This window comes from Bos indicus, chromosome X (genome assembly GCF_029378745.1).
Source record: "Bos indicus isolate NIAB-ARS_2022 breed Sahiwal x Tharparkar chromosome X, NIAB-ARS_B.indTharparkar_mat_pri_1.0, whole genome shotgun sequence".
Taxonomy (NCBI): Eukaryota; Metazoa; Chordata; class Mammalia; order Artiodactyla; family Bovidae; genus Bos; species Bos indicus.
In genome coordinates, this window is record NC_091789.1 from 2,677,535 (window position 1) to 2,699,406 (window position 21,872).

Sequence of the window (21,872 nt, forward strand, 5' to 3'; positions counted from 1 at the left end):
TGCCGGCTTAGTTTTGGCCAGGCACCATCACCCATCTCAAGTAGGAGTACAGTTTGGCAAGAGACATCCATGAACGTCTGTAACTAAGGCATTCTAATTCTGACATTATCTATCCATTTATTCAGCAAATAAACATTTATTGAGTAAACTTTATTGAATACTTACTAGGTGCTTTGAAAGTATGGAGATTACAGTCTAGAAGGAGTGACAGACATTTAAACAAGAAAGCAAATGAATACTTTCTGTCTCTGATTGGGTGGGCTGCTTTCAAAAAGGGTGGCTAAGGAAGGCTCACCATGTGGCCCAGCCAGCATGAAATGCTTGGGACTGTACATTCTACTCTGAGGGTGTCACATGTAAAGATCTTGAGGTGCAGCTAGCTTGGTTTGTATGGACGCAAAAGGAACCAATGAGACTCTAGTCTAGTGTGTGATGTGAACACAGGAGATAGGAAATGAAGTGGGAGAAGTAGGAAGAATCACATCATGAAGAGCATTGTGAAAACCACGGTAACTCCTTAAAAAACTGAATTTCATCCCAAGTACAACGAGAAGTCACGAAAGGATTGTAAGTAGGAGAGTGGCAGTTGGCATGTTAAAACATCTAAGAGTTCAATGGATTATTTTTTCCTAAAGAAGTGTAGACACAAGTTTATGCATAAGATATTTTTTGAAGTGTTGTCTATATTACAGAAGGGATTGAAAGCAACCAAAGAGTACGACACTGTCAGTGTGGTTCAGTCACGGTTCAGTCATGTGTGGTTCAGTTCAGTTATGGGATCCTGATACCATGCAACTTGTATGCAGCTCTGCAAAATGATGTTTACAAAGAGTTCATGAAATAAGATATCAGATAAAATACCAACAACTAGGATACAGTTCTCTATGCAGTGAGATTTTTGTGTTTGTTAGATGAGACATACATAGGAAGAAGACTACAAGAAAATATGCCAAAATATGAGCAGTAGTTAACTCTGGGTAGTGAAATGATCACTTTTATCTGTGGACCTTTACTCTGTTCTTCCAGATATTTTATTGTAAGTATTGCTATCATAGAAAACCAAACCCAGTGAAAATTATTATGTCCTCAGATTTGACTCTCATGCATATTTCTTCTCCATCAATATCACTCTTCAGCAAGGACCAGCAGTCTTAGAGCCCCTTTAAGTGTATGAATAACCTTTACTGCAAGTGGCTACCTTAATAACATGTGCAGCTATACTTCTCTAAGGCTTTGTGTTTTCCACATTTAGGAGGATGGAATTTATTATTGGTAACACATCTGAAGATCTGTAGTTTCAGAAGGCTGCCATTATTCCTTAAGTGAAAATTTGCACCTGTACTACGTTAAGTTTTTAAGAGGGACTAGCCATGAGCTAATTGGCATAAATTTACTGTTACTTCCCTGATACCAATAAAAATTCGCAGTGAAAAGCTAAATTGCAGTCACAGGAGGAAAAATGTAATGGATTTCTTTGCAGAGTTTAAATTTGTCAAAATTATGATGTGTTATATTTGGAAAATCACTCTACGTTGAGAATGAAATAGCAATCCGCATCTGGTTTGAAGGGTTTCACTAAAATCAGCATCAGGCTACTTATTCCTACTTGTTCTTCTGGGTTCTTGAAGTGGCTGTATGAGTTTTTGTCAATCACTAAGAATTCTGTTTGTTAAACGGCTCTTTGAGAACACAATCCAGGTATATATATATATTTATAAATGCAGGAATGTGTTAACAATTGTTGCATCTTTGCCTGTTTTTTTTTTTTCCTGCTATAGATTGTATTACTTCTTCATATGTGCCTCTGAAGCCCTTTGAAAAGAATTGTCAAAATATTACTGTGGAAGTTGAAGAGTTTGTTCCCGAAATGACGAAATATTGTTACCCATTTACCATTTACAAAAACCATCTATATGTGTATCCCTTGCAATTAAAATATGATAGCCAGAAAACATTCGCCAAGGTAAACAGGGTAAACTATACATTTTGGGGTGTTACACTTGTTTATAATCTTCTCGTTTTGTGACTCATTGTGAATGATGAATCATTTTTAGGCAAGGAACATTGCGGTCTGTGTGGAATTCCGGGATTCGGATGAAAGTGATGCTAGCGCTCTAAAGGTTTGTTTGTGATATTGATAAGCATGCATTTTTCATAGAGACAGACATTTTGGTAGTAGGTAGTTTCAAATGCTAAGTTTCATGTGCTTAAATGTCAAAGACAATGTAGTAAAGTGACAAATGTAATATTGCCTTTTCTATTCTTAAACATTACCGGCAAGATTGAGTTAAATATTAAGAAATGACACAACGTGTTAGGAGCGTATATATAGCTTTAAAAAGGGTAAGCTGCATATGCCAGAATTTCTGCCTTTGCTCCACTTGGATTTTGCCTTGCTTCAATGCCCAATCACAAGGTCATTTTCTTCTGACAGCTTATAGTGGTACCATCAGGGGAGTTGAAACTCCTTTCTCCTTGAAACCTGAATGGGCTTCAAGCTGACAGTAGCACAGCATGACTGCTTTGATCTGAGATATGACTTCGAGTCTGTGGCTGGCCAAATGGTGCCTCCAAACTTGAATGAGTGATCTAGGAAAAGCATCTCAGTATCTGATACTGTGATCCTTAAAATACCTGTCAGTTTCACTCTTTATAGCCACCTTTTACTTTTGGCTCTTTAGCCCAGGAATCAGAGGCCTGAGAGAGAAGTCTGAACATCTAGCCATCACAAAGTGTTTATCTGGCTCCCCACGTCTCTAGCTTGAGCCTAAATCAGACAGATGGATGGCGAGTCTTCCACTTAAACCACCTAGGAAAAGAGGCTGGAATATCCCCGATTAAGTCATTGAATGTTTAATAGCTCTCATCTTTGAGAAGAGATTTTTTTCACAGAGAAACCTAAGTTAAATTAAGGATTAGCTGGCTAAAATGAGATGTAGGTTCTCAGCTTCTTCTTCAGTGGAGCTGAGAATAGTTTTTTTTCATCTCCGTGCACTATCCTTTTGTATTCTCAAAGATTCTTAGGTTACCTCTCTGCAGTTCCTGCAAATTGCCTTCATAACCATATTTCAGGAGAGCAGGCGAGTGTCAGTTTCATTTCTTAGCTGGCCTGGAGGCTGGCTCTGAAGTACCCGGGTGAGGCCATTAGGAGCCTGGCTCGTCGACTCCATATTCATCCTTGAACGTATTAAGCCTATGGAAGTGAAAAACTCACACTAGAAATGAAATCAGATCTTTCCACTGAACCCTAGAAAGCCTTCCATTCATTTTATTGGTGTAGCAGCAAGCTGGTGACTCTGAAAGTATAGCTCGTAAAGTGAGAAAACAGTAAGCCTGTCTGGCCTAATGGCCATTCATTTTCTAATTCCTTGAGGCTAGGAACGGATCTGCTGTTGGTTCTGTTAAAACTCCTTACCTGGCCCACGCACAATGAGCATTCAGCACATGTTGCTGACCGACCAAGAAGGAGCTTCTCATATTAAGAAGTGCAAACAGCATGAGAGAAGTAAGCTTGCCAGGCCTGGCTGGAGAGTGTTTCCCTTCCAAATGATTAGAAGTGTTCAGCCACTTCCTGTCAGCTAGGTTGAAATTATATTTCTTTGGTGGCAGGAAATTCAGCAGCATCCATGGAGCCAAGTTAGGCGATGTCTGGGGGTGTCTGGAGTGACTGGAAATGATTTGGAATTTACAGGCTCATGGTGAGAGCTGGGTGGGCTTGGCCATGACCCGGTGCTCACAGATGCCTGTAACTGTATGTGGTTCTCTAGCATTCTGTTTAAAGAGCAGCTTGGAGAGTGGTGACTCTGTTTCCTTCTTTTGCAGTGTATCTATGGAAAACCTGCAGGGTCTGTCTTTACCACAAATGCTTATGCTGTGGTCTCACATCACAACCAAAATCCAGAGTTCTATGATGAGGTAAAATACCTTATTTTCTCATTGAGAAAATGCTGTGGTGGTTGTTTCTTTTCTGTTTGAATCATTTCCAGTCTTGCATCTGCACCTTCAATCCCTGAGTGGTTAGTCACATGAAAATAGAAAATGTCACATCAGAATGAAGGGCCACTGCCTGCTTGGTGCCCTTTGGTGACAGTGGAGCCTGGGCCCACAGATAGAAGGGGCTCTGACATGGGATAACATAGGAAACAAACGCCAGACTGGAACAGGACTTCTAGCCCACACTTGGACATCAGCTGGCTCCATGACCTTGAGCAGGTCACTTCCCCTCCCTGAGTCTCCAATTTCCAGAGTTTAAAATAAGACATTTGGAAGGGGTTTTCTGAAGGCCCTCCTAGCTCTTACCTCCTGTGGTTCTGCATGGGAGGGTGCAGCCTGTCTGTAAGTGAAATGCTCTGAGAGACACAGCAGTGTGGCTGGGCCCCCAGAATCCCATCGGCTGCACCAAATGCCTCAGTGCAATATACACAGAGGCCATCTCCCGGCCTCTGAGCACCTGTCCTCAGTCAGGTTGCCCGATTCTGTCCCTGGCTGTCTTTCTTCCCACTTCTCTGTCTCTGCGTGTCTGTGTCCTTCTCAGTGTCTCTCTGAGTGTCTCTGTCAAAACCTCCTCTAGTCTGAGCATAGACAGCTTATCCAAATCCGCAGGCTGCCTTTGATAACCGTGTGTCTCCATGGAACCTGGGTGTGCATCCCAGGCCAGAAGGTCTGCTGTTTCTGCTTCTCAGGCTCCACGTGTCCATCCCTGGCTTGGTCAGAAACCATCCCCCCACCCTGCTGTCCCCAGTTCCCCAGGCCCAGCTGCTGTAGTATGGAGGCCTGAAACCCCAGCCCGGGACTTGCTCAGTCCAGTGCCCCAACCTTTGCAGGGAATGTGTTTTTGCCACCCAGGGAGGGAGTGTGTCCATATTTATGTGCAGCAGAGCATTAGATACCCAGATGGTCTAGATGCTGTGAATAGGCATATTCTGTGGTGAAATATACCTACAACAGAAATTAGTTATCACACCAAAGCCGTGTCTTGTGTGAATGATAATTAGGCCAGATGTCCCATCACCAAGCTGTTTAATGTATTCCTCTCTATAACCAGTGCCAGTCACTAGAGAGAAAGCTTGTTCATGTAGTAAGTAATCCATGTTAGGAAGCCAGAAACGGACTTTTGAAACATTTGCTATGTATTAACCAGGAAAGTGAGTGTGAGCGTGTATGCTTACATGGGTTCCTGGGCAGGTCCACGCATGTGCGTTAAATCAATTAAATCTGTGATCTGTCGCCCACATCCTTCCCAGGAGACATTAAAAACATTCACTTGGGTTCTGATTGGCAAATTACTTGAGGTGCTTGTATTAAAGTATTAATTTTTAGCATGAAATGCATGTGTCATGATACTTTTTATTTATTCAAGAGTAAAGCTGTGTTTTTCCTCTAAAGAAATTTATACAACTGTAATTTGTGGATTCCATAATACCTCAGTGACTTTTTGCTCATTTATTCATAAAGGCTTATTTTTTTTTTCCACGCAGAGGAGGGCAATGATTTTGGGAAAAAAAAAAAAGGCAGGTTTTCAAATTCAGTGCACATTGTAGATGGATTGGATTCACTGACTCAGATTGAATTACATAGTATCTCTGGGCTTTAAGGATGTGGTTTTGATCCAGTGTTTCAGAAAATGCTTCTGCAAAGTTGAATCCAGGAGAATCCACAACTCTCCAGGAAGAGTAATAAATCAGCCCTCACAACCCAAGAGAATATTGTTGTCAAACTGAAACTGACCAGAAAGGCATTTGGAATATATTTAAATGATATCTATTATTTGACCACTTGACCTGTGATTTAGAAAATTATGTCATTGGAAAAGTATGATGAAACAAAGCTAAAGGTCTGACAGTCCCACTTGACGAAGAAAACAAAATGCTCTATATAATTTTGCTTTCATTTCAGATAAAAATTGAGCTTCCCATTCACCTTCATCAAAAACATCATTTGCTTTTCACTTTTTATCACGTAAGTTGTGAAATTAACACAAAGGGAACAACCAAAAAGCAGGACACAGTTGAAACTCCAGGTACGTGTGTTCTTTATTGGAGAATAGTTGATTTACAATGCTGTGTTTGAGGTGTACAGCAACTTGATTCACTTGTACATATATACGCATCTATTCTTTTTTGGATTTTCTTCCCATATGGCTTAAGACAAAGTGTTGAGTAGAATTGCCTGTGCTGTCCAGAAGTCCTTGTTTATAATCCTTTCTATCTATCTATTTATCTATATTTATATCTATGTCTAATCTATCTATAAGTGTGTATCTTTTAAAATTAAAAAAATGTTAGAGTATAATTGCTTTACAATGTTGTGTTAATTTCTGCTGTACAACAATGTAAATCAGCTATAGGTATACACATATCCATGCATTCTTTAAATCTCTCTCTCTAGAGCTATTCGAAATGGAGTTGTCTTAGGATATACCCTCTTTCATCAAGCTACAGACTGCTTCCCCTTATCAAAAAGTGCATTTCTGAGTTAAAATTTCCTTGCTAAAATATGAATTACATGTTAATTTTATCATCATTTCTACTCAACATCATGTCCAAATGCTTGCCAGTGTGCTTAGACTACTGTAGGCAACATAAAGTAATATTGTTCTTCTCAGAGAGAAACCCATATTGTGATGCTATATTTTTGTTATTTCTTTTGTGTGGAATGGCCCAGCAAGCAGAATCTTCCAGCTCTACTCATTGAGAAGAGGGAAGTGAGCCCAGAGCCATGGGCGTTTTTGAACCCAAGGGAGATTGGAATTCTAGGGAGAAGAGGATAGATTTAACAAACTTGAATAAGCGTTGGTAGTGAAGCCCCAAGTGTGGTCTCATTCCTCGAGGCTTTAGATAGACCAATGGGAAGCATCCTTGGGAGAATATCACAGGTCCTACGGACATGGCCCATGCCACATCCACTATCTCAGTGTCAGTATGCTTTGGGATTCAAATCCAAGTTAGCCTGTGCCAATCTTTTCCTTTCTTTCTTTCTTTCTTTCTTTTTTTTTTTTTTTAACATTTTTAGTGGAGTTTAGTTGCTTTACAATGTTACATTAGTTTCTATTGTACAGCAAAGTGAATCAGCTATATGTATACATATATCCCCTCTTTGTCATCAGGGAGCACTGAATAGAGATTCCTGTGCTATATAGTCTATTTTCATTAGTTAATCCATTTTATACAAGGTAGTATGTATATGTCAATCCCAATCTTCCAATTCTTTCCACCACCCCCTCCCACCCTTGGTGTCCATTTCTTTGTTCTGTACATCTGTGTCTCTATTTCTGCTTTGCAAATAGATTCATCTATACCATTTTTCTAGATTCCATACATATGCATGAATATGTGATATTTGTTTTTCTCTTTTTGACTTACTTCACTCTGTATGACAGCCTCTAGGTCCTTCCATGCCTTTGCAAATGGCACAACTTCATTCCTTTTTATGGCTGAGTAATATTTCATCATATATATGTGCCACATCTTCTTTATCCTTTCCTCTGTTGATGGGCATTCAGGCTGCTTCTGTGTCGCTAGCCTGGACCCATCTTAAATTTGTTCATTCACTTGGTAAATATGTCTGCATATCTATTATGTACTAGATATTGTAGTAGGTAATATGGAGAAGACAGTGGAGCATCAAACATAGATGTCATCTTCAGTGAGCACATGGTCCAGTGGGGGAAACAAGATCTATGTAGACATTTATAACACAAGATAGAAAGTAGTAGTTACCAATAAAATGGTGCTATGTGATATCAGAGAAGAGCGAGTTATTCTCTGACATCACATAAAATTATTCAGTTCAACTGGTGGAAGGACAAGTGGCTGGGAGTCAGGGAAGGCTTCCAGGAGGAGATGATGTTTGGGTGAGGTATTGAAGGGTGGCATAGAGTTTGACAATGCAGTCATGACAAGAAGGTAGAGGATTCCAGCATGAAGGAATAGCCAGTATAGAGGCAGAGTATTGAGGGATCTGGACAGGGAACCCCAAATAGTTCCATGCACTGGAGCACCGGGAACTGGGGAGGGAAGCATAGGATGCCAGATTGAAAAGGAAGAGTCAGATGATAGAAGGCCCTGAATACCAGGTTGTGGGTTTGATTTTGTTCTGTTACCAATAGGAAATACTGGAGGGTTATAAACATCAGTAGGAGCTGTTTTGCAGGAAATCCAATCAGGCAGCAATATAATGGGTGAGGTGAGGTGGAGCAGGAAGAAGGAAGGAAGGAAACACCAGTTAGGGGGTTGTTTCAAGAGTTCAGGAGAAGAAGGGGACCACAGTGGGGCTGTAATGGTGGGTGGGTGGGGGGCAGGTGGTGAGGGTGGAGAAAAAGACAATTGCAGAGGAATATACTGGGCCTGGCAAGTGATTGGCCTCTAGAGAGATGATTCAAAGTTAGCACTGAAGTTTCAAAACTGGAAAGAAGGTATTGCCGAGTAGCAGAGTTATGCCTAGGGCTGGTGGGTTTTGACTGATGCTGAGTTTGCAATGTTAGTGACACATCTGAGTGATGCCCAGCAGGCAGCAGTACTGAATATTAGGAGAGTCCCTTTGTGGATAGTGTGTTCTTGTTCTAGATCCCCTTAGAAATTGCAGTTCATTTAGGATAGTGACCTTGCACGTTGAGAAGAAATCTAGCAGAATAATGAGACAGTGAGGTATATGACAGTGTACCTCCAGAGGAAACTAACAAATGTTGTCTTATCCAGATCCTAGACAGAAGTGGGCAAGATGCTCAGTAGAGCATGAGGTGGTTATTTTCTTGCTACTCATCAGGTTTTAAAATATATATATTTAAGTTTTTTTGCAGTATTATTGATTTATAATGTTTCAGGTGTACAGCAAAGTGACTCAGTTATACATACATATGTATATACACACACATATCTGTTCTTTTTCAGATTCTTTTCCATTATAGGTTATTACAGGGTATTGGACATAGTTCCCTGTGCTGCATACAGCAGGTGCTAGTTTTTAAAATCCATTTTATATAGAGTAGTGTATATCTGTTAATCCCAAACTCCTCCCCAGCACTCATCACCTTTAACTGTCTATCCTTTAAGTGGTTTCACACCTTTGAGGCAGATGGTGTGTGCTTGACATTGTACCTTTATAGGTTCCAAGCATTCTAGATGACTTTTGACTAAGAGACACACTTGGCCATGCTCTGATTGATTTGCAGTGCAACAGTGTTGCCCAAGCAATTCCATAGAGACAGAAAGTAGATCAGTGGCTGTCCGGGACTTGAAGAAGAGGAAATAGAACGTGACTTCTGTGGGGTATGGAGTTACTTCTGGGGGTGATAAAAAAGTTTTGGAATTAGGTAGTGGCAATAGATGTAGAGCTTTGTGAATATACTAAGAACCATTGAATTGTATCCTTTAAATAGATTAATTGTAAGGCATCTGAATTGTATGTCAATAAAAATTTATGTAAGGAAAAAATATCCTTGAAAAACAAGAAATATCTTTTCCTTTTCCTGCTTTCTGGACTGGAAACCTTTTGTCATTTGTCTGATTTTCAGTTTAACTACTTTGACAGAGTCCTTTTGAATGGTTCTTCTGCTCATGTTACTTTCCTCTGCTTTTTCTAAAAGAAAAGCCCTGGGTAAAGCATTACTGAAGCTGTACTAGTGAAGATGCCCTGCAGGCGTGCTTTGGCGTCTGAGAAAGCCATTCAGTCTACTTGGAGAATGCAACGTATCAGTCTCTTTAAGAATTAAAGCTTTGCCAAATTAGACACGTTCTAACCAGATTTGTGTTGACTTTTGTGTTCACACTGTAAACACACGCACACATCGTGTGCACACACACACACCCACACACTCACACAAAGAATTTTAAAGCATCAGAAGGCAGTGGCTTTCAAAAGTACTCTCGAGCCAACACCCTCCCTCATATGCCAGAACTCAGTTCAGAGCAATCCTTTTTACAGCTAAGTTATAAACACTTGAAGTCCAGAGTAATCTCTATAATGGAAATACTGACACTGCTTGACTTGAGCAACACAGATGGCTCTGGCTTTTTTAGCTTAGAACATGATGAGTTTTCTAATAAGAAGCCAAGAGGCTCTTTGGGGTAGAACTGTTAAGAAATGTAGAGACTGGGGAGGAAAATCTCTCAGTGATTCCAGTTGTAAGTACTGTGCTGTGGCTGTATTCTCTTGCTACCTCTCTTCCTTCTGTAATCAGGAAAACCGCCCAACCAAATACTGCTGTGTATAAATATAGAACGTAACCCTGACGTGTGACCTTCATTTTCCACAGTCCTTTACTTACCCTAGGGTTGCTGGAAGAAATTTTGCAACACGGTGATTGCTGTCTGATTATAGTCTCAGATATGAGACTGTAAGGTGGACAAGAGACATCTGAATCCAAAAAAATAAGTCTACCAAAATGCTCCCCTAGTATGTCAAGATAATGAAATGGATGCACTTTAAAAGCTTCCAAGTGTTTTGGTATATCAGCTCATTTTGGTCTTTCAATCACTATTCTATAGAAGAGCTGGGTGTTATTGTTCCTATTATAGTCAAGGAGGTAGCGTGAATAACCTGTTAGTGGCCAGGCTAGGATTAGGAAGCCATCCAAAGTCATTTTTTTTTCCCCCAGTGCTTGGATGCCCAATACCTGGACTCTCACATACAAACCCCTGGCAGCATCACCAGCCCTACCCTGCTCCCCAGTGACCAGATATTTGTGTAGCTAATTGCATCTGTGATTTCATTTCTCATGGTTGATTATTGTCTTGTCAGTTGGCTTTGCCTGGGTACCTTTACTGAAGGATGGTAGAATCATCACATTGGAGCAGCAGCTGCCAGTTTCCGCCAATCTTCCCCCAGGCTACATGAATCTGAATGATGCAGAATCCAGAAGGGTAGGAAAATATCTGTATTTGTTGAAGAAATCATGATGAAATGTTATTTTTGCCTTCTTTTAAAAAATGTTATTGAAGTACAGTTGATTTAGTGTCATGTTAATTTCTGCTGTACAGCAAAGTGATTCAGTCTTCCGTATATGATGAAATGTTTAAAAAATAGAATACTGTTGGCGTATTGGATGGTTTAGTGTGGTTGATAGCTACTCAGAGTGTAGTTTGAGGGCTGATGCTGGTCCACAACAAAGTAAGTATGGAAAACGAGTGTTGGGAAGTTTCTATCATAGTTTGACAAAGTAACCTCATCTCAGTTGATTCCAGTAACTTAAAATGGGACTCTGATTTTGTGCATGATAAAAAAATACCTTCTTATAGTCATTTTTATTGTCATTAGGAAAAGTATCCGCCTGCAAAGGATGGGAACTTCAAAATGATTTAGGATACATTTATTCTAAAGGCAGGTTATTTTCACCAATAATTCCCTATGTCTGAAACTAGCACATTTGTTTCTGAGAAAAATGTTGAAATACATATATTGCTCATCTGTCCATTACTATGGTACAAAAACTCACATGTATGTTTTCTGTTCCCAGCAACCGAATGTGGATATTAAGTGGGTAGATGGTGCAAAGCCTTTGTTGAAGATCAAAAGCCACTTGGAGTCTACCATTTACACTCAAGTAAGTTGCATCCCATGAATTTGTCAAAATTTTTTTTTGGCCACTCCATGTGGAAGTGAGGAGTCTTAACCACTGGACCATGAGGGAAGTCCCTGAATTTTGTCAATTTTAATACTTGAGGTTTTTTTCTTGATTAAAATAGATTATATTCATTTCTACATGAATATAGAGAAGTTGTGGCCTGAAACACTTTCTCAATAGTTAATAACACCATTCTTAATAATAGCTCAAATTTTTAAATTCTTCTCAAATGACCAAATCCTTTTATTCCCATTGACTGATTAGAATCTTCCAAAACTCTGAAAAAAATGTGGAGGCTATATCACCATTTTTAAACCATATATTTTTTTGAGCTGTTTTAGATTTACAGAAAAATTATGAGGATAGTTCAGCTACCTCCCATATGCCCTATACCAAGTTTCCTCTAGCGTTAACATTTAACATGAGTGTGACACCCTTGTTACAACTTTTGAAGCAGTATTGAGACATAATCATTAGCTGAAGTCTGGCCTTTATTCAGATTTCTTTAGTTTTTACCTATTAGTACCCCTTGCAGTTTCAGGATTCTATCCAGGATAACATGTTACTTTTAGTTGTCACATTCCCTTAGGCTCTTGGCTGTGACAAGTTCCGAGTGTTTCGTTGCTTTGGGTGACCTTGTCAGTTTTCAGAACTACTGGTACTTTGCAGATGGCCTCTCTGTTGGAATTAGTCTGATGTTTTTCTTATGGTTAGACTGGAGCTGAACACAGAAGTTGGCAGTCAGTGGATCAGGGTTAGCTACTACAGTTTGCTCTTAGACTCAGCATCCTTGAAATTAGAATCAAGTATCTGTGAGACACCTCAAGCACCATTTGAAAAATCATGGTGGAGAAGGTGAAGCCCACACTCCTTGGTGCAGCCCTCTCAGGTTTCCTTGGCCATTCCATCCTTTTATAGGAAAAGAAACAGGGGCTCAGTCAGGTTAAAAGATTTACCCAAGGTCCCACAGATAATAATTAGAGGAAGCAGGTCAAAATCCGATTTCCATTTTTTTCTCTTTAATCCCTTTTGTTAAAATTGGAGGATAATTTCTTTACATTGTTGTGATAGTTTCTTCTGTACCGCAACGTGAATCAGCAATGCATGCTTTCTCAGTTGCTTCAGTCGTGTCCGACTCTTTGTGACCCTATGGGCTGTAACCCACCAGGCTCCTCTGTCCATGGGATTCTCCAGGCAAGAATACTGGAGTGGGTTGCCATCCCCTCCTCCAGGGGATCTTTCCAACCCAGGGACTGAACCCAAGTCTCTCGCGTCTTCTGCATTGTAGGTGGATTCTTTGGCAGTGGCGCCACTTGGGAAGCCTGAATCAGCTATATGTATACATATATCCTCTCCCTCTTGGACCTCCCTCCGCGCCTTCCCCCCCCACCCCGACCCCAGCTCTCATCCCTCTAGGTCATCACAGAGCACAGAGCTGAGGTCCCCGTGCTATATGGCAGCTTCCCACTAGCTAGCTATTTTACACATGATTGTGTATATATGTCAATTCTACTTTCTCAATTCATCCGGAATTTCTTGATTCTGATTCCTGAGACAGTCTGTGCTATCCACAGATTCAGTGTCTGCAGATTTCACATAGGACAGTTGGACACTGGCTGCCGCAGGGTCAGGTGACTCCCTTTTCTTCACCTGTCAGTTCAGACCTCTCTTCCTGCTTGTTCCATTAAAATACAGAAGCAGCCCAACTTCAGAGATGACATTACTGAAAAAAGGAAACAAATATTGGACTCAGTTCAGTTCAGTCGCTTAGTCGTGTCCGACTCTTTGTGACCCCATGAATCGCAGCATGCCAGGCCTCCCTGTCCATCACCACCTCCCGGAGTTGACTGAGACTCAGGTCCATCGAGTCAGTGATACCATCCAGCCATCTCATCCTCTGTCGTCCCCTTCTCCTCCTGCCCCCAATCCCTCCCAGCATCAGAGTCTTTTCCAATGAGTCAACTCTTTGCATGAGGTGGCCAAAGTACTGGAGTTTCAGCTTTAGCATCATTCCTTCCAAAGAAATCCCAGGGCTGATCTCCTTTAGAATGGACGGGTTGGATCTCCTTGCAGTCCAAGGGACTCTCAAGAGTCTTCCCCAACACCACAGTTCAAAAGCATCAATTCTTTGGCGCTCAGCCTTCTTCACAGTCCAACTCTCACAGCCATACATGACCACAGGAAAAACCATAGCCTTGACTAGACGGACCTTTGTTGGCAAAGTAATGTCTCTGCTTTTGAATATGCTATCTAGGTTGGTCATAACTTTCCTTCCAAGGAGTAAGCGTCTTTTAATTTCATGGCTGCAGTCACCATCTGCAGTGATTTTGGAGCCCCAAAAAATAAAGTCTGACACTGTTGGGCATAAATGGTGGCCTACCCGGTGCACTGAGATGCATGCTGAATGGGCCTGGTTCGCTGTTTTGTGTGTGGATTGAGAGGACTCTGGGACTCAAGGAGGAACATGTGTGCTGGTGGCTGTAGATGCCGAGTCGGGTCATTAGAAGACCTGGGGAAACAGGCTTGCAAGATTCTGAGTGGGAGGACGGGTGGTAGAGGTGGAGAGCCTGTGTTTTGTGGGTAATGAATCAAATTTCATATGGCTGTATCCATCTGGTTTTCAGGATCTGCATGTGCACAAATTCTTCCAGCATTGCCAGCTGATTCAGTCAGGCTCGAAAGAAGTTCCTGGGGAGCTCATTAAATATTTAAAGGTAAATGAACAGCAGCTTTCTGTGAAAGGTTTGTTTTTCTTGTCTTTTGGTTGCCACATTTTTGATGTGGGGGGCCAAAAAAAAATGAATACTTGAAAATACTTTTGGTTGCAAATCCTCAAGAGAGCACTTTCTACTATGTCCTTTTCCATCAAGTGGCTGTTTAGAAGCACACAACGGAAGCGTGGCATTAGGAAGAGAATGTTTTAGCCAGAATTCAACAACATACTTAAAAAAAAATCTCATGAAAATGTTTATTTTGGGTCCATAGATTGATTTTTCCAGGTCTTTTCTCATCTTGCTGACAGCCCAGTAAAGGTAGAGAATGCTGTGGAGAAAAAGGCCAGGAGAAACGAGTCACTTTTACTTGGAATACAATGTGAAATGGTTCCTGGGTCCGTAGGTGAAAGAGTATCAAAAGGGTCAGCTGATAAGAGGGAACCTAGTTGCTGCATTGTGCATAGGAGCCATAAGAAATGCCATATTTTATCAAAAGCATTGAGAATCCAAGATTCCGTTTATTCCCTAACATGGTGGGACAAAGCACATGTCATAAGACCCAGCTGACAGTAGCTTTTCTCTTGGCTGCGCCTTCAGTAGATCAGCCATGGCCAGTCTGAGGAGTTTTGATTTTAAATGAAGTCCTCTACAGGATTTCCCTTTTGACATATGTTAATAATGAATGATGTGAAATGAACAAAAATACTCATTTCTTTCAGAGAGGCAGTGTGAATGAGGTAATACGTGTATGGGTTCTGGAATCACAAAATGAGCTTGTACCCCAGCTCTATCACTTGTTAGCTCTGTGATTGACCTTGACCAAGTTACTTAACTTCTCCAAGCCTTTGTTTTTTCTTCTGTCTCATAAATATAACAGTAATACCCACTTGTACAGTGATTGTGAGGCCTCAGTGAGACAGGGCATCTGCTGTGTGGTATTCATTGCACACTTTTTTCTTGAGTACCTCCTGTGGGCCAGGCTTCATTCTAAACATGGGGAGGATAAGTGAAGAAAACAGACAATATCTCTATTTTCAAGGAGCTTACTTTGTTGTGGAGACAGATGGACACTAAACACATAAATGAATAAATATATACATCTGCAGTCATGGTTCCAGGACCCTCCCTAGATACCAGAGATTCTCAAGTCCCTTGCAGTCAGCTCTCCATATCTGCAGATGTGAAATATGTGGAGATGGAGGGTCAACTGTATATCTTATGTCAGTTGGTAATAAGTACTATAAAGAAAACCAAAATATAGGGAAGGGAAATAAGGAGTGATAAGGATCTCTTTTTTAGATTGTCAACAAGGAGCTCTCCAGTAAAGAGACCTAAGGGAAAGGAGGGTGCCAGCCATGTGGAATTCTGGGCAAGGAACAGCAAGTGCAGAGGCCCCGAGGAGCTTCCTTGGTGTGTTCCAGAAACAGGAGGAGTTCCAGTGTGGCTGGCACATGGAAGGATATCTGGGTTACTGGTCCAGTAGGGCTTCGTAAGATATGATGAGATGGGGAGCTGTGAACAAAGGAGTGTGATGTAATGTGACTTTGGTATTTAAAGAATCATCCTGCTTACCATACAGAAAATAGATTGTTGGAAAGGTAGAATCAGGCAGGTAGCCGATAAATGGTGGCTTTTATTCTTAATTAGCATTAAGAAGTACAGTAAGTCATCTAATTTCAAGTCCTTATCTTGGGTAATGTCCAGAATCCCGCTCTATATGTGAATGCCTTGTGTGCTCAGATCCGTGGCTTTATTCTTCCACCGGGGAAGCTTTGTAAAAGTTTTAACAAAGTTAAATTTCCTGTATTGATATTCTTAGAATGGAGGGGGAAGAAAGGTATTCATATTTGTGTTTTTGAGGGTGTGGAATTTCTGTTAGTTCTGTGACCTGTGCTCGCCCTCTAGTGGCAATGAATGAAATGCCATGTGTTTATAGAAAGTGCCAAACTCCTGTATGGAATGTTAGTGCTAAAAGGTATCTTTAGGGATACTTTTTTTGCAGATGAGGACACTGAGGCCTGAGGACAGAGATTTGCCAGTGGTTATTCAGCTGGTTAGTAGGAGATCAGAGCCGAGCATGTCTTTTGATGGGTCAAACCTTGCTATCTCTTGTCCTTATAAATGACATTGTTTAATCACTTCATCTAACCATCCACATGCTGAGCTTATTATGTGTTCAGTATTTTCCTAGATGCTGTGTCTTGCAAAGAAGAATAACTTAGGCTATTTTCCATAGGGATCTTATGACCAGTCGAGAGGGGCCCACTTAAGTCAAATGACAATATAAGTCAGTAGTACAAATAATCGTCCAAAGCAATATGTAATTAAATGTCAATTGCATGATACAGGATATAAATGCTCAGAGTTCACAAAACTGTGGAACCACTGAGATTAGACGGTTCCCATCTTTATCCCTTTGATTCCTTCATTTATTCCGTCATCCCCCAAATAATTATTGACTACCTACCATGGGACCAGATATTGTACTGGATGCTGGGAATATAATTGGAATAATTCAGACAACATACCTACTCCAGTTGGCGGAGAGGGATTATAAAGAAGTCCCATTAGATAGGGATGAGTACTGTGAAGAAAACAGAACAGGTTAAATCTTAACGTTCAGAAAACTAAGATCATGACATCCAGTCCCATCACTTCATGGCAAATAGATGGGGAAGTAGTGGAAACAGTGGCTGACTTTATTTTGGGGGGCTCTAAAATCACTGCAGATGGTGATTTCAGCCATGAAATTAAAACACGCTTACTCCTTGGAAGGAGAGTTATAACCAACCTAGACAGCTTACTAAAAAGCAGAGACATTAGTTTGTCAACAAAGGTCCGTCTAGTCAAGGTTATGGTTTTTCCAGTAGTCATGTATGGATGTGAGAGTTGGACTATAAAGAAAGCTGAGTGCAGAAGAATTGATGCTTTGGAACTGTGGTGTTGAAGACTCTTGAGAGTCCCTTGGACTGCAAGGAGATCCAACCAGTCCATCCTACAGGAAATCAGTCCTGGGTGTTCATTGGAAGGACTGAAGCTGAAACTCCAATACTTTGGCCACCTGATGTGAAGAGTTGACTCATTTGAAAAGACCCTGATGTTGGGAAAGATTGAAGGCAGGAGGAGAAGGGGACGACAGAGGATGAAATGGTTAGATGGCGTCACCGAGTCAATGGACATGAGTTTGGGTGGACTCCGGGAGTTGGTGATAGACAGGGAGGCCTGGCGTGCTGTGATTCATGGGGTCGAAAAGAGTCAGATGTGAATGAGTGACTGAACTGAATGGGCTCTAATGTGACCAGGAGTGCAGTCAAGATGGAGTTCTCAGGGAAGACCTGTCTGAGGAGTTGATGAAATTTCAAGCTGAAAAGAACTGATGAGGGGAAGACAGCCATAGATGATAAAACTGTGTAAAAGTTTTATCTACAGACTATTGCAGCAGGTGTAAACACCTTGCAATGGGATGTGTGAAAGACAGCAAAAAAAGCAAAGACAGCATAGCTAGAGCACACTGAGCAGCAAGGAGCAGGGGATGGCCCCAGATGAGTGGAGGATGGGGAACCCTTCATAGCTTTTTGTTCGTGGCAATTGGTTTTGTTTGTAATAGAGGGAAATGGCATTGTTGAACTTGCCTTTCAAAAAGAACCCTCTGGCTGCTGGGTAGAGAATAAATTCTCTGTGTAGAGAAACAGTACTGGTACAGGGAGACCACTTCTGCAAGGAATGCCCATCTCTCTTTTTTCTACCTGATGTGATCCTACTTAACCTTGAACCTTAGAACCTCCGTCCTCTGAAGTGTGTGACATTCCCTCTTCACTTGCAGACACGATTGCTTCTTCTTCTGTGCATGTACTGTGTACTGTTTACTGTTTGTGTCACAGCGATTCAGTTCCATGTGTTTTCCTTCGATTGTCTGTGAACTGCTTGATGATAGGAACCATGTCCATTTGATGTGCTTGGCAATCGGAAGTTCATTCAGTATGAAAAGTGAAAAAAGTGAAAGTCACTCACTCGTGTCCAACTCTTTGTGACCCTGTGGACTATACAGTCCATGGAATTCTCCAGGCCAGAATACTGGAGTGGGTAGCAGTTCTCTTCTCCAGTGGAATCTTCCCAACCCAGGTCTCCTGCATTGTAGGCGGATTCTTTACCAGCTGAGCCACAAGGGAAGCCCATTCGGTATACCTTTATTCAGTATACCTTTATTGAATGAGTGCATGAATGGCTTCACCGAAGTTGAGGGTGAACTTGACTGGGAAGGGTGGCTAGGACTTTGCTAAAAAAATATGAACAAAGGCACGAAGGTAGGCATGCATTTGACAATTTCAAGGAGCAGAGCAGTCAAGACGCTAGTTTGGCCTCATGAAGAATGGTGAATGTTAAGGCTAAAAATATAAGTTGGGTTTTAAGTAACTTAGACTTAATAGCCTGGGTCGGGTTTTCTCCAACTTGGCGCTGTTGGCATTTGAGGCAGGATGGGTCTTTGTGGTAAAGGACTGTCCTATGCATTGGAGGGTGCTTAGAAGCACTTCTGGTCTATCCACTAGATGTCGGTAGCACCTCCTCAGTCGTGACAACTGAAAATGTCTCTGGACGTTGCTGGATGGCCTGGAGGGATGGGGTGGTGAAGGGGTCTCTGGTTGAGAACCGCTGCCCTAGCTAATGGAGAGGCATCAACAATTTTTTTGACGGTGGCAGAAAGTGGCCTGATGTAACCACTATTTGAGGAGGATTGAGTTTTGGAAATGAGAGTTAAATATACTGAGATTGAGGAGAAACTGTACATAGGCCTACTATTAATGGAAAATTACTGGACTATTTTGGTTATAGGTTATAGTCCTGAAAACAGGGTGATGGCTGTATGGGTAGAAGAGAGAGGGCAAAACATTTGGAAAAACGTGAAGGAAAGACTAGAGGTTCCCTGAGCTCAGTTTCTCGCATTAGGTATCTGATTGAAGAGAAGCTGTCCAGAAATCTAAGAGGTCACTGTTGAGATGAGAGAGGCCTGAAAAGGGAGGGTGAGCATAAGGATGGAAACATGGGGCACTCTGAAAGATGAATATTGTGTTCCTTAGGATACAGACTTGTCTGACCATCTCTGTCTTTTCCAGGCACCAAATATTGAACTGGTGTTCCAGTATGTAGAATGTGCTCAGTGAGGTGCTTTTTGGTTGGCCAATTGACTGAGTGAGTGAATGAATGAATGGGTAAATGAAGGAAGGAGGGACGGAAGAAGAAAGACATTTCAGTTATTGGGTTGGCCAAGAGTTTGTTCGGGTTTCTCCATAAGCTGTATAGAAAAACCTCAATGAACTCTTTGGCCAACCCAATATTTTGCTGCTTGTATCACTTCTCTGTATACATGGATATATTTCTTCTTTCTGATGTTAATGTGCCAATCAGTAGAGGTAGGGTGTTAGCACTTTGAAGAAATGTACTGTGAGGATGTTAGAATGCAGAACTGCCTCAGTTTGTGGACGGAGCCAGTGTAAAGCCAACCATACATAGAAATACACTTTATCGAATCCCGTTCTCACTGCAAAGTGATGACCCACTTTCCCCTGTTGATCCCAGTTATACTTGTTATCTTCAATAGAGTATTTAATATTAAAGGAACTAACAAAATCTGAGTGCCAAAATAGAGATGTGTATAAAGTAATTGACAAAGTCCCCTATCCCTGGAAGCATGTGTTTAAAGTGAGCTTATATTCGAGTGAATGTATTTATCATTACTTAATTTTTGGTTGTTTCACCTTTGCAAGTTATATCATACTTTGATTTTCATAACTAATAATGACTTATTTTAGTGTTTGCATGCCATGGAGATCCAAGTCATGATACAGTTTCTACCTGTAATTCTTATGCAACTCTTCCAAGTTCTCACAAACATGACCCATGAAGATGACGTTCCTTTCAACTGCACCATGTGAGTTTCGGTGTTACAATATGAAGAATCAACTTTTGTTTCCTTTTGCATTTCTTCATTTATCTTCCAAATTAGAACCCCAAAGGCAGAAGCCTAGTATAACTTTTCTCTAGTTTCTTTCTTCTCGGACTGAGGGACTCACATCCCCAGGGATAGATGGTACCAGAAACCATCGGATAAGTTTACTGTGTTTTCCTCAACCAGGGTTTCTAAAACTGCTGCATGTTACAGCAACCGGGGAAGCTTTTTAAAATATCTGTTCCCAGACCATACATCATACCAGTTAAACCTGAATCTCTGAGAGCAGAACTCAGCATTGTTTTTTTTTTTTTTTCTAAAGTTTCCACAACGATGCCCTAATGAAATGGAGTTTGAGAATCACGCCCTTGACCAGTATTGTCCAATAGAATTTTCTTCAGTCATGGAAATGTTCTATACCTGTACTGCCCAATATGGTAGCCATTAGTCATATTTAGCTGTTGAATCTTGAAATGTGGCTGGTGTAACTGAGGATCGGAATTTTTCATGGTAGTTAATTTGTTTACATCACCACTTGTGACTAGCAGCTCTCACATTGGACAGAGTGGCCCTAGGCCATTAGTTTTTACTCACAAGAATAAGAGTGTTCTTTTTATAGGAAAACAAACAAGGATATATTGTAGAGTAGGATGCAAAATGCACTTAATTTTTGAAAATAAAACAGGGGTTTAAAAAAATTATAAGCTCACTGCTGGGTGTTTCTGGCTTTGCTGCTTCTGCTGTTGCCACAGCGTCTCTGGAGCCTCAGGGTTCAGGCTCCACACACCCACATACTGTTTACTCTTCTCTGCTATTGGGGGTAGTCTGGTTGCTAATTTAAGAAGCATTATTCTAGTCCAGTGGTTCTCAAAAAACGTGATTCCCAGACCAGCAGCATCAATACATCTGGAAGCTTATTAAAAATGCTAATCATGGAACTTCACCCCAGACCTAAAAAATCAGAAACTCTGGGAGAGGGGTGAGCACTCTGCCCTCTAGGTGTTTCTGATGCATGCTAAACTTGCAGAACCACTGCTGGCTTCATAACTTTAAAACTTTGTATTAATCTTAGATTTGCCTACAATTTTAGTTCATCTCATTATACCTGCTTTGTCTTGCCCTTACCTTCCCCCCATCTGTTGACATGTTTAACATTTTTTCCTATTATTTTCCTTTGATTTTTACTAGAGGGGATTTCAATATTTACCTTACTGAAGGCTTTTTACTATATGGTAGCTATGAACATACTTCAAATGTGATTTAGAAAGGAGATGAAAAGAAATATCTTGGTTGCCAAAATAAAACATCCTTCTTTGGACCCAAGAAATGTATTTTACAAAGCCCTGAACATGTTACATGCTGAAATCTTTGTTGGATCCAAACCAAGATGCCATTTAATATTTTCATTATTTAGATAGTATTAGGTATTTTTAAGGGTTAGATATGCTGGTTTTATCTAAGAATCAAACTATAGTGTTTCATTGTGGTCTGACGTGCTGACTTTTGTGAATGTTGTTTCAGGGTTCTCTTACATATCGTATCAAAGTGCCATGAAGAAGGCTTGGATAATTATTTAAGATCCTTCATTAAGGTTTGTGGAGTAAGCTTTCTTTCTGAGCATTTGTCTTACGAGAGAATTTGGTCTTATGATTCA

At 40.9% G+C, this 21,872-nt stretch overlaps 1 protein-coding gene across 5 annotated transcripts in view; it reads left to right on the plus strand.

The window, feature by feature from the left end:
- DOCK11 (dedicator of cytokinesis 11) overlaps positions 1–21,872 on the plus strand; it is a 215,719-nt gene that overhangs the window by 101,410 nt on the left and 92,437 nt on the right. For all 5 annotated transcript variants that reach the window (XM_070784594.1, XM_070784592.1, XM_070784593.1 and 2 more), the window contains exons 17-25: positions 1,779–1,963; positions 2,055–2,120; positions 3,823–3,915; positions 5,896–6,019; positions 10,738–10,859; positions 11,453–11,539; positions 14,185–14,274; positions 20,082–20,200; positions 21,740–21,809. In XM_070784594.1, the coding sequence (XP_070640695.1) occupies positions 1,779–1,963; positions 2,055–2,120; positions 3,823–3,915; positions 5,896–6,019; positions 10,738–10,859; positions 11,453–11,539; positions 14,185–14,274; positions 20,082–20,200; positions 21,740–21,809 (956 nt within the window). The remainder of the gene's footprint in view (positions 1–1,778; positions 1,964–2,054; positions 2,121–3,822; positions 3,916–5,895; positions 6,020–10,737; positions 10,860–11,452; positions 11,540–14,184; positions 14,275–20,081; positions 20,201–21,739; positions 21,810–21,872) is intronic.